Genomic DNA, 12353 nt, shown 5'->3' on the forward strand with positions numbered 1-12353 from the left:
ATTACATATCTAAATATTACTACCAGTTTATAGGAAATCCAGGAGACAGAGTAAGATGTTAACAATCACCAAGGGGATGCAATCAGTATAATTCAGATTGTTGGAAACTCTACAGGACAAACGACTACTTATTAAAGACAAGGAAAAACAAAAACAAAAACGCAAGACAAATTGTTACAGATTAACATACTTGAGACATATCAGTTGAGTGCTAAGTGTATGTGAATGCTCAATGGAAAAGACTATACTAAAACATACATGAGGCATTTGAACAGATGGGATATTTGAAATCACTTAATAATGGTTAAAAATTTTAAACATCCATGATAACACGGGGCACCTGGGTGGCTCAGTCAGTTAAGCATCTGACTCTTGTTTTCAGCTCAGGTCATGATCTCATGGTTCCTGAGTTCAAGCCCCGCATCGAACTCTGCACTGTCAGTGGGGAGTCTGTTTGGGGTTCTCTCTCCCAGTCTTTCTCTCTGGCTCTCCCCTGCTTGTACTCTCTTTCTCAAAATAAATAAACTTAAAAAAAAAAACATGATAACTTTATTATGGTTGTATTTTAAAAAAGGGAATCTTGTCTTTAGAGATAAATGCTGGGGATTTACAGATACAGTGTTATGTCTTAGATTTGCTTCAAAATAATTCAGAAAAGAAGTGGGGTGAGGAAATGTCTGGAAGGTGGATATATATGAAACTAGTTTTTTTTTTTCTTTTATAATTTCCTGCTCTGGCATTTAAAAAAAAAAATGAAGTTCCACTAGCTGTGTGACATTTTCATATGTGAAATCTCTCAATCTCAATCTGTTTCCTCATCAAATAAAGCTAATGATAATAACATTTATGTCAGCATTGTTTTAAAGATCACAAGGGATGCCCCTGTTAACCACTGAATACAATACCCAACATATTATAAGTCCTCAATAAATGGTAGTTCGTATAATCACTTCAAGCCAGTGGGATCAAATACTTCCAGTATACCCTCATAATGGACTCATTTAACTCTGTGCAACAGACAGATTTAACAAGACGATTCAATCCCGGATTCTGTCAAAATTTGCCCCACTGAAACCCTGACTTGCTCCAAACCCCGAAAAAACCCAGAATCTCCACTATGGAAGAAAGAAGACCCCTTTCTCACTCAGACACAAATCACCGAAGTAGTCAGGACACATGGCTTTTTCTCTATTGTTTCTAAACCGTGAGTTTGCAAACCTAGCAAGGTGGAAGAATGGCCTTCCTAGCAGTGCTACCTAGAGGGCTAATATGAGTGTCAAGGAAGCTGAAACTTCCTTTTACTCCTGGAAGTGTACTGGAGTAAACTCCATTTACTAACTGGATGGCAGGTTCATTCCAAATTATATGAGGGAAAGGTCACTTGGCAAATTGACTATTAGTTATGGATCGGCAAGTGTTTATACAACGTTTCTGTTTCCACAATAAGAGCAAAGAAAACACGAGTTTGAATTCTATTGTATAGCCTCATTCCGAGGCAGCGAATTTAGGGTGTTCAATAATGGGACGTAACGACTCCCAGACACATGGTAACACCACGCCTGTGTGTCTTCGTCTTACTGTGTCCCTCCTGAGTCTTCTTGATCCACGAATTTATTCCAATCTGTAACAGATGGCTCTCGGCGGTGCGCTATCACCACTTTCTGTTTAACATCAGGAAAAGGGTGAGTCTAGAGAGCACACACCTCCTGGGGGCTCAAGACCTTCCTGGGTGGAGCCAGAACTGCAAAGGCTGCAGGCCCGGGGGTGGGGGTGGGGGGTCTTGGAGAGGTCGGGACAGATAAGACAGGTGGACAGAGGTCCAGGGACCAGGGGGCAAATGGAGACTGGTAAGCACGCCCCCCAGTGAATAAGCGTACAAGACTCCGGGCATAGAGGGAGGTAAAGCTGCAAAACAAAAATAAATACGGAAGAAAGGGTGTGTAGAATTCTAGGAGAAGGAATCCTCGGGTCAAGATTTGCGGGAAGCCTGGTGGGAAGGGACCCGGCGAAGAGTGGGCAATGCAGAGGAGATGCGTGCCGGCCGAGTCTCTAAGACAGCAGTGAGCCTGGGCCCGCGGCGATCCCCCATCCCTCTCCTCACCAGTATCAAGGCTGCGGCCGCCAGCGCCACGCCGAGCACCGCCAGCTGCAGCACCAGCGAAAGCATCCTCCATGCCCAGGTCGCCGCCCGCCCTACCAAGTACCTACACACACGCGGAAGAGCCTCGGAGCAGCCCCGCCTCCAGCCGGCAGAGGGGCCGCGCAGGCCTGGCGCCCGCCGCCCACAGCGCCCTCTCGCGGCAAAGCGAGGAGAAGAACATGTAGTTCTTGGGAGCCAGGGTCAGCTGTGGAGGCGGGCCCTCTGTTCCACAGTATGGTGGACAAAATCAGCAAGTAAAAATGCAGGATGTCCACTAACTTGAGTTTCAGATAAGCAATGAACATTTTTTTGTTTTTTTTTTTTACAGACTTGTTAAAATATAATTCGCACACCATACAACCCACCCATTAAAAAAATTTTCGGTATATTACACGAGTTTTTAAAAACTGATACAACATAGGGGCACCTGGGTGGCTCAGTCGGTTGAGCGTCCGACTTCGGCTCAGGTCATGATCTCCCGGTTTGTGAGTTCGAGCCCCACATCGGGCCCTGTGCTGACAGCTCAGAGCCTGGAGCCTGCTTCGGATTCTGTTTCTCACTCTTTCTCTGCCCCTCCCCTGCTCACACTCTGTCTCTCTCTGTCTCAAAAATAAAACATTAAAAATAATTAAAAAAAACTGATACAACATAAAATTTGTCATTTTAACGAATTTAAGTGTACACTAGTGTTACTAATTACATTCGCAATTTTCTGCATCCGTCACCGCCATCTATTTCTAAAACATTCTTTGCTCCCCCACAGCCCCTGGTAACAACTAATAGCATGTATTGTTTGGGGTATACACACTGTACGTTAGCCAATTTGACAGTAAATTATATTTAAGAAAAACATTTTCTCTTTGTTTATCTGACATTCCAATTTAATCGAATGTCTTGTACCCTGTCCGGCAACCCTACCTAGGAGGGAGGGAGAGGTTTTGAGCCGCAACACAAGCCACTCCTTTGGAGCCTGCTCCCGGGACCTGCAAAGTATAACCTGGTGCGGATAGTGAGTGCACAGAAAGTTTATGTAATTCTCCAGTAACTAGAGCCGGGAGCCCTTTGCTTGGGAGGGGGCAAGCCCAGGGCCCAGCCTAAGACGGAGGCGGGAAAAGGACACAGACACTCTGGAATAATGCTCCACTCTTAATACTCAATTCCTGGCAGTACGGTCGGTTTTCTCTTAAACTCTTGAACTACCAGACTGTTTCTAGAAAGATACACTCTCGTCTTCTCTGATGGCAGATTCGTCAAAACGCGTCCAAGGGAAAGAAGAAGCCTAGGGGCGTTGCCGGGACAGAGAAGGTCGAAGCAAGGTGGGCCGAGAACCGCCCGCGCCGCGCCAAGCCGGCTGCGTCTCAGGCAGCGGGACCAGAGCGCAGGCGTCCTTGTCGAAAGTTTGGAGGCGGTGTAGGCGAGCGGTCGCGAGGCGCGGCGTTGCTCTGCGCAGGCGCACGCGCGCGGGCGGGAAGATGGCGGCCGGGTTCAAGTGAGTGTCGGCGGCCCGCGGGCGCGTGTTTGTACCCTGGCGGATGGAGGCTTCCTTTAACCCTTCGCTGGGATTTTTCACCTGGAGGCCACCCTGCCATTTTCCCACTCCTTTTTCTAACGGAAGCAGGCGACGGGCGGAAGGACCTGGAGGTGGTCGTAGTGAAGGGAAAGCGGGCTTTCCCGCAGTGAGAGGGGAGATGGAAGGGACTGTGTACAGAGTTCAGTATCGGCTGCAAGCGCTTGTGTAGTGGACGCGCGGCCCCACCAGACACCGTCATAAATCTTTTAAAAAGTGTTGTATCAGAACCACATACCACCCTATTCTCCCTCTCCCTGATTGATTTCTAAAAGACTGTGCCTTCTTCGGAAGGTTTTACTTAAGCCTCTTTTGTGCCAGTCTGGTGAAGCCTGTAGATGGTCCTCAGAGTCAAGTTTTTAAATGGATAAGATATAGACGATTCCAAAGGAAAACAATTATGTTGACACAGTTTTCTTTCTATTTGTATAAACTCTGAGTTCTTGATAGAGTGATAAATATATGCTTTTCGAAATTAACTTTCTTAAACAAGATCTAGTGGGGAGTATAGTAACAACTGGAATTTCAAAGTAACGAGTTCGCGCACAACCTTCGACAACTCCAAAGTAAAACGAAAACATTTAATCTGTGGTTGTTAAAGTTGCAGGCACTAATATTTTAATGAAGGCATAATTCATTATTCATTTCATTATTGCCTAGTCATAATTGAAGAACATGCTAAATTTAGTTACAGGATAGTGCGAATACTTTTTTTTTCTTATGCTTCGGAGCGAAACTGACATTACTAATATTTTAACAACTGGATGTATTAAAGATGTTCAAAGGTTTTGGGCTCCAACCTGTGATTGTTTAAGGTAGAGTTAAGGACAGCAGTTGAGTGTGATTGCTACGGGAAGAGTCCTAGCTGGCAAAGTAAACATCAGAATTCATGAAAGAAACTTAGTTACAAACTGGGGAGATTTATGCTGCATGATCACATTAAGATCTTTGCCAGTTTCGGGATTTATGTTAAAATTCATTAATTTACCTCGATATATGATTCCATGTTTCAGAACTGTGGAACCCCTGGAGTATTACAGGAGATTTCTGGTGAGTAAAGGTGGTTTTGTACAGGTTGTATTGTATCTTTTGATAACAGTATCAGGTGCCTCTTTGGAAATTGACTTATGAATTAATGAGGCTTAATGTGTTTTCCCTGGTGTGTGTAAAATACAAATGTAGATGTAATCTTCTTTCATGTAAATGTGTTTATTTAGAAAGAGAACTGCCGTCCAGATGGAAGAGAACTTGGTGAATTCAGAACCACAACTGTGAACATAGGTGAGGTATTTTCAGTTCTCAGAATGAAATTGCTTCAGTATTTTTCTTTTTTTTTTTTATGCTAGTATTTTTATTTGTAAAGTTTTTTTTTTAAACTATCGTCTCAATTGATCTTTTTAAAATTTGAAGTTTTCCTTCCTTCAAAATCTCCAAGACATGGTTTTCTTTCTTTGTTAAAATGTTTATTTTTGAGACAGAGAGAGAGACAGAGTGTGAGCAGGGGAGGGGTAGAGGGAGAGGGAGACTCAGAATCTCAAGCAGGCTCCAGGCTGTCAGCACAGAGCCCAGTGTGGGGCTTGAACTCACCAACCACGAGATCATGACCTGAGCTGAAGTCCAGTGCTCAACCGACTGAGCCACTCAGGTGCCCTGTTTTCTTTTTTTTTTTCTCTTCTTTTTAATGTCGGAGAGAGAGAGTCAGGAGGGGCAGAGAGAGAGGGAGAGAGAGAACCCCAAGCAGACTCTGCCTTGTCAGGCGCTGTCAGCACAGAGCCAGATGTGGGGCTCAACATCTCATGAGATTGACCAGAGTGGAGACCAGGAATCTGATGCTTAACCTACTAAGCAACCCAGATGCCCCACAAGACATGGTTTTCTCGTATGTCTTATACTTACTAAACTTTCTGTTGCAAACACAGAATTTTCCAGTTTAACCTGTCTGACATTCCTAAATTTTAGTCAGAGCCATTTAAACAGTATTTCAGCCAAATTCTATATCTAAGGGAATCCTATTATTTTGTGTTAAGAGGTTTTTATCTGTACAACAGTTCTGTGACTGAACGAAATGGTTAACTCAAATTCAAGGACAGGTGAATAATTCCTAAAACAGTAATTTTATTTTTTTTTTTTTTTAAATTTTTTTTTTTCAATGTTTATTTATTTTTGGGACAGAGAGAGACAGAGCATGAACGGGGGAGGGGCAGTGAGAGAGGGAGACACAGAATCGGAAACAAGCTCCAGGCCCCGAGCCATCAGCCCAGAGCCTGACGCGGGGCTCGAACTCCCGGACCGCGAGATCGTGACCTGGCTGAAGTCGGACGCTTAACCGACTGCGCCACCCAGGCGCCCCTAAAACAGTAATTTTAAATAGTTACATTACTTAAAAAGGGCTTGAGGTATGAATACATTTTAATAAGAAACTGAGATACATAGCAAGAAAAATTATATGTAGAAAATGAACACTTTCTGTGAACTCTTTCATTTTGCTTATCTTTCCAGGTTCAATTAGTACTGCAGATGGTTCTGCTTTAGTGAAGCTGGGAAATACTACAGTAATTTGTGGAATTAAGGCGGTAGGTTTAATATATCTTACTGAGATTTGAATTACCAAATTAGCTTCATATACTTGTTAGATTGTAATTTACACTGATAATTCTGTTGATTAGGCAGTCAGCTGTCAGTTTTTTAGTATTTTTCATTTTCCAAGAGCTTTCACCTTTGATAATACTCAAAGTCTAATGACTTTTATGAACATTTGTCAGATGGACTGAAATGAAACTATTTTTTAAAATTTATTTTGAGAGAGAGGGAGAGAGAGAATGAGTGGGGGAGGGGCAGAGAGAGAGAGGGACAGACAGAATCCCAAGCAGGCTCTCTGCTGTGAGCACAGAGCCTGATGTGGGGCTTGAACCCATGAACCATGAGATCACGACCTGAGCTGAGATCAAGAGCCAGATGCTTAATCCACTGAGCCATGCAGGCACCTCTAAAATGAAACAATTTTTTAAATCCTCACTGCTTTTAAGTTTTTAAGAATTTGGTTGAGAAAGGGATTTTTGGTGACCTCCTGTTAGCCATTTAATCTGTGCAAATTGAAATTGCTCAAAAGAAAAGTTTGAGGGAGTAAGAGCTACTATTTACTGAGTAACTGTTGTGTTCCAGGCACCTTAAATTAGGTGCTTTATTACAAAATTACCAGTTTAATCATGAGAACAATCATTTGAGAACAATCATGAACAATCATAAATGATAAACAATCATTTATATGAGGTTCAGTGACTTGTCCAGGAACATAACTAGAGCTTAGATATAACTTCGACTCCAAAGCATGTATTTTTTCCAGTATACTGCACTGTTGAGTTTTTGGTTACTAAATGATTGGAAGAGGGTGGTGCAGAAACTCAATATGTATTTATAAAGAGCCCAGGTAATTTTATTATTATTATTGTTATTATTATTATTATTATTGAGCCCAGGTAATTTTGGTAGCACTAGAGTGTAGGCAGCTATGTCATCCTGCTTTTTTATCTTGTAGACTTAATGTGAGGATTGGCTCCAGTGTCCATGTAGCCTGATGACTCCCAAAGCATAGTAGATGCTCTTGTAGTTAACTAGCTAAGGTGGTCTTTGCTGAAGGGTTCTCCAAGTGATTGCTAAACTGTCTTCACAATTTGAGTAGCATCTTTCATAGGAAGTGTGTTTGCTTCTATAGGAATTTGCAGCACCACCAACAGATGCCCCTGATAAAGGATATGTTGGTAAGTTAAATGGTTTTGTAATTTTAATACAAATACTCTAACACATTTAATTCTGACCTTAATGCTAATGTTAAGTCCTAGTAGTTGAGCTGAAGAAAATTTATGATTCAAAAATACATAGAAATGAAGCAGACATTGCTGAAAAGTTTTCTGTATTGTTTAGAAGATAGCCTAGTAGCAAGATAGAGAATTCTGTAAAATTTTCAACTATGATCTGTTGTTTATATATTCAGATGTCAACCAAGAAAATAAAAATCTTAGGAGAGTTGCAATTACAAACGTTTATGTTTCCATAAAGATTCATTTATACCACTATGCAATGTTCTTCTTCCTTCGACCATCTGTTTTTTATGGTAGGAACCAACATTTTAAAAATGCAGGCAGCTGGGTAATGAGTAGAGTGCTATATACTGTTACAGATTGACGTATTTTGTTAAATATATTTTTCTGAAGGATTTAGGATGATTGAGGCCTTAATAGATGCTTTGTATTTTTTTGGTATTATTTGTGTGAGAAAGAAAGTTGGAAAATGTAAATTTTATTTTATCTAAGCCTAAGAATCTTAGACCAAAAACGAAATGATGTGTTACAGTGTTTTCCACTTGGCCAATCCTAGCTTTGACCACTGTCACCTTTGCAGTGGATTGATTAATGTCTTTAAGACTTCCATAAACCAGAGGTGAAGTTTAGTTCATAGCTGCAGTGTTTCTTTCAGTTCCTAATGTGGATCTACCACCTCTGTGTTCATCGAGATTTCGGTCTGGACCTCCTGGAGAAGAGGCCCAAGTGGCTAGCCAGTTCATTGCAGATGTCATTGAAAAGTAAGATCATTATAACATTTGACTGTCATTCATTTTCAGATAATTGTTGACCTTTAATTTATTGTACTTTATTATTAAATCAAGTTCACAGATAATTCAGAAAGAGGACTTATGCATTTCTCCAGGAAAGGTAAGATGAATAAAGAAGCTATGAGGTTTTATTAATTCTGAATTGTTTTTTGTGGGAAGAGAACAGGGGAATTAAAATAGTAGACCACAGGGGCCTCAGATATGAATGTCTTAAGCTGGAATTCAGCTTAAAAAAAATCAGGCTTACTCTGTAACATCTAAATAAACTATGTGGTTTATAAAAAAAAAAAATCGACTTAATTTATTACCTGATTGCGAGCTACTTTTTGAGCTGAGGTAACTTTTAACACATAATTAGTCCACTGTTTATTCCATATAGAGTATTAATATCTGATCAGCCAACGTGTTTAGGGTAAATCTACACTATAAATTTTAAGTCTGTTTAAAAGTTAGAACTAAGTTGAGTAGGATGTAGAGGCTTTTTGTATTTGTGGGAAAGTACATTTTGGGTTTCATTTGGAACTTTCAAAAGCATTTCCTTCATCTGCTAATTTGTTTCTGTAGCCCTTGATGGAAATGTAGATGTTGTTACCTGACAGCTTGATAGTTAAATGCCAGCTTTTACCAGACCTGTCTACTATGTTTGGTTACTGGTTGTGTACTTCGTAAAGTTTTTAAGTTTTTGAGCCTTGAAGGTTATCATGCTGGTCTACCCAAGGGTCCTGTGTGGTTTTAAGTTGTTCTAACCATTGGAAGGCTGTAATTTATACTCTGTAAACTCTGTTTTAGCTTTCTTGGGTTCTGTACTGTGATATCATTTGCCTGGACTATGATGGGAACATCTTGGATGCCTGTACATTTGCTTTGTTAGCAGCTTTAAAAAATGGTAAGCAACTTTAATAAAAGGGAATATTCCTTTTTATATATCAGGATATTCTGTTAAACATTATCAATAAACTTTAAAGGTTTTTTGTTAAAATTTAGTGATGTTTCTAAATTAAAAACCATGTTTATATCCACTAAATTTACCTTAATTATCCTAAGATAATTTTTTTAAAAAGAATATTTCTAGACAATTTAATGAGGGAAAAGTGAATTAACAAAGCATAGAAAGCTGTATTTATTAAACTACAGTGATTTACTTCACATATTTGCCTTTTCTAGTACAGCTACCAGAAGTTACTATAAATGAAGAAACTGCCTTAGCAGAAGTTAATCTAAAGAAGAAAAGTTATTTGAATATTAGAACTCATCCAGTTGCAACTTCTTTTGCTGTATTTGATGAGTAAGTTAATCAAATGTCTAAAAATATTGTGTATTCAAGGTAATTATGGACTGTTACTCAGCTTTCTAACTTTTCAGGAAGTGCCTAAGCTGACCATACATCCTAGTTTGCCTTGGACACCTAGATTTATAGCTGTTGTCCCTGCAGAATTATCAGCTAACACTTACACTTTCAGCTCTCCCTACCTGTTCCTTGATTTCCTTATTCCTGTGTAATTAACCTTCAATTATTTCACAGATTTACCTTAGGCTACCTTCTGTATTTACTACGGGTATTAAAGATTCTAACAAGTAGTAGAATATTAGGTTGCTATTAACTTTTCTGGTTTCCTAACAGTTCTTTCTGGTGTTTGTATTTGACATTAATACCTAAGCTAAAAGGCAAGTAGTGATTTTATTCTTTGCAAATGAAATTTGTTCCGTGGATTGATAATTTATACTTTTTTTTTTAAATAGCACTCTGCTCATAGTGGACCCTACTGGAGAGGAGGAACATCTGGCAACAGGAACCTTAACAGTAGTAATGGATGAGGAAGGCAAACTATGTTGTCTTCACAAACCAGGTATGTTCCTTCCATTCAGTCCTTTAATTTTTTTTTTTTTATGTTTATTTTTGAGAGACAGAGTGCAAGTGGAGGAGGGGTAGAGAGAGAGGGAAACACAGAATCCGAAGCAGGCTCCAGGCTCTGAGCTGTCGTCAGCACAGAGCCCCAATGTGGGGCGGGGCTCAAACTCATGAACCTTGAGATCATGACCTGAACTGAAGTTGGTTAAGGATGCTTAACCAACTGAGTCACCCAGGTGCTCCACGCCCCCCCCCCCATTCAGTCCTTTAACATGTAAAGTAAAAACTCAATGTGAGCTTCTTTGTAGTAGAGAGGGCCAAGTGGAATGTTTTGTTGTTTGCTAATACAAGTTACTGTGGTTTCTTGGTTATCTCAAATTCCTTACATTTCTATATATATGTCTACCATGGTTCTTAAGGTATGCATCAGAATCATTTGCAGGTCTTGTTAAAACAAAACCTCAAATCTTGAGACAGTCTCACTGGCTTGCATTATTGAATTTTTTGTTTTATAACATGATATTGATTTTTTATAAGTAAAACATCTTAAAAGTGTTGGCACAACAATTTTTCAGGTGGAAGTGGGCTGACTGGAGCTAAACTTCAGGACTGTATGAGCCGAGCAGTTACCAGACACAAAGAAGTAAAAAAGCTAATGGATGAAGTAATTAAGAGTATGAAACCCAAATAAACCACCACCACATTTTCAAAACGGATTTGTAAAAACTGTATTTGTTACACTGTGCACAAACCTTTTATACTAAATAAATATCAAACTACATTCTTCTGAAAGATGTTTCTAGTATTTCTTAGGTCACTTCCACGTGTATTATGTACAGTGAAACCATTTTGAAAAAGCAGTAACTTAGGCAAACCAACCCTAATGGTTCATTAAACCATCTCCCTGTTTTTACTTAAAAATGCTAGGGTTGTGCTTCTGTATAAAGTTTGTACATCTAGCAATGTAAAATACTGACATTAAAAAAAAACAAAACCAAAAAATGAAGTAGAAACTCAGAATCCTTTTGATTCAATGCTCTTAATGGTTTTAAAAAAGAAAAAAAGGCAAGACTCAGAATTTTGGAGTGGTTGGCGTGCCTCTCTTCATTTTACTTTTTGACTGGCTGCCTGTATGCCGATGACGATGTAGCTGAGCTGTTTGTGCTGCTGCTGCTGCCATAGCCATTTGATGCTGCAAGAATCGCAACTGCTGCAGAAGGGAGGGAGAAAAAAGTCAAGTTACGTTAAATGTAGGCAGGTATGGAAAGGTGCTTTTCCTGAGAGATGAAAACAACAAAACTGAAAGGGAGAAAGCACCAAGATAACGAAAAGGGACTATACCACACTGAGACAATGCACAGTCAAACAGCACCAGTGGCACAGAAGCCTGCTGAGGGCTTTAAAAATGGTTCTTGGTAAACTTTAAAAATATTTCTGTTACTTTGCCCCGCCAGTCTATATTGTAGTAACTCAGCAACTTCAGTTACACTATTTTGTTGTAGGATAGTTTACAGCAATATAAAACCACCCTGCAGATCAGAGAATCAACTATAATACGCTGACTTCCTACAATCCTGGAATAACATTTTCCTAAAACAGGTATGACATTTACTAACAGGAACACTGGTATACTTGCCTTTTTCTGCAGTACAGTATCAAAAAGTTAACCTTTGGCACTTAATAGATGTCTGTTTCAAAATCTACTGGAAACTACAAAATGTAGGTTATTGTGCCACCAGCACTTCATGAGAGATTTTAAATGAGGAAGAGTATGGCTTAAATGTACAAATTATGTTCCGTGCTCCAAGTTGACTAGCTAAAATGTCAGACTTTCAAGTAAAATTTGCTAAATTATTTATCTACTACCTTATAGTCTTAAAAGACAGTAAAATGAAACTAAAGGTATGTTAAGGTACTTTTGGAGCAGAGTATCTTTAAAAATGTAATCAGAGTGAAGTTGCTGGATTACTTGTATCTGTTGCTGCTGCTGTTGAAAGGCAGAGGAGAGCTGGAATCTCTGCTGAGGAAGGCTTTGCTCAGGTCTGTTCTCGGCAGAGCCAAGCTGAGACAACACTACAGAGAGGAGAAGGGGAAAGCAGGCCAGTCAAAAAGTTTGAAGGCTACCAGGGTTAGAAAAGGACAACACAGAAAATGAAATAATAGAAAAGTTATCAGTATGATTAATCTT

The 12353-nt window shown here is 39.8% G+C and overlaps 3 protein-coding genes across 30 annotated transcripts in view; 1 reads left to right on the forward strand and 2 right to left on the reverse strand.

Moving 5' to 3' along the window:
• ALG5 (ALG5 dolichyl-phosphate beta-glucosyltransferase) overlaps nt 1-2591 on the reverse strand; it is a 44777-nt gene extending 42186 nt beyond the window's left edge. The window contains exon 1 of one of the 2 annotated variants that reach the window (XM_040448259.1): nt 2568-2591. Coding sequence is in view for 1 of the 2 variants with exons in the window: in XM_040448258.1 (XP_040304192.1) it covers nt 2102-2167 (66 nt within the window). In the remaining variant the exon portion in view is untranslated. Of the gene's footprint in view, nt 1-2101; nt 2168-2567 lie in introns of those variants that run through there. The other variant, XM_040448258.1, reaches the window with a different exon arrangement.
• A 957-nt stretch (nt 2592-3548) lies between these two features.
• EXOSC8 (exosome component 8) lies at nt 3549-10957 on the forward strand. Of its 2 annotated transcripts, none has more exons than XM_040448263.1 (11): nt 3549-3629; nt 4721-4757; nt 4925-4988; nt 6207-6280; nt 7420-7465; nt 8181-8286; nt 8371-8416; nt 9106-9202; nt 9481-9601; nt 10057-10163; nt 10741-10957. In XM_040448263.1, the coding sequence occupies exons 1-11, from the start codon at nt 3613-3615 to the stop codon at nt 10854-10856; spliced, it is 831 nt and encodes a 276-aa protein (XP_040304197.1). In that variant the 5' UTR covers nt 3549-3612; the 3' UTR covers nt 10857-10957. The 2 variants fall into 2 exon arrangements, with proteins under 2 accessions (XP_040304197.1, XP_040304196.1); XM_040448262.1 differs by lacking the exon at nt 3549-3629 and adding an exon at nt 4301-4522.
• SUPT20H (SPT20 homolog, SAGA complex component) overlaps nt 10877-12353 on the reverse strand; it is a 43552-nt gene continuing 42075 nt past the window's right edge. For 21 of the 26 annotated variants that reach the window (XM_040448235.1, XM_040448249.1, XM_040448243.1 and 18 more), the window contains 2 exons: nt 12135-12238; nt 10877-11375 (listed from right to left, as the gene is read on the reverse strand). In XM_040448235.1, the coding sequence (XP_040304169.1) occupies nt 11238-11375; nt 12135-12238 (242 nt within the window). In that variant the 3' untranslated portion in view covers nt 10877-11237. The remainder of the gene's footprint in view (nt 11376-12134; nt 12239-12353) is intronic. The other 5 variants (XM_040448257.1, XM_040448252.1, XM_040448256.1 and 2 more) reach the window with 1 other exon arrangement.

This window comes from Herpailurus yagouaroundi, unplaced genomic scaffold (genome assembly GCF_014898765.1).
Source record: "Herpailurus yagouaroundi ecotype Mexico unplaced genomic scaffold, PumYag 197, whole genome shotgun sequence".
In the NCBI taxonomy this organism is placed as follows: domain Eukaryota; kingdom Metazoa; phylum Chordata; class Mammalia; order Carnivora; family Felidae; genus Herpailurus; species Herpailurus yagouaroundi.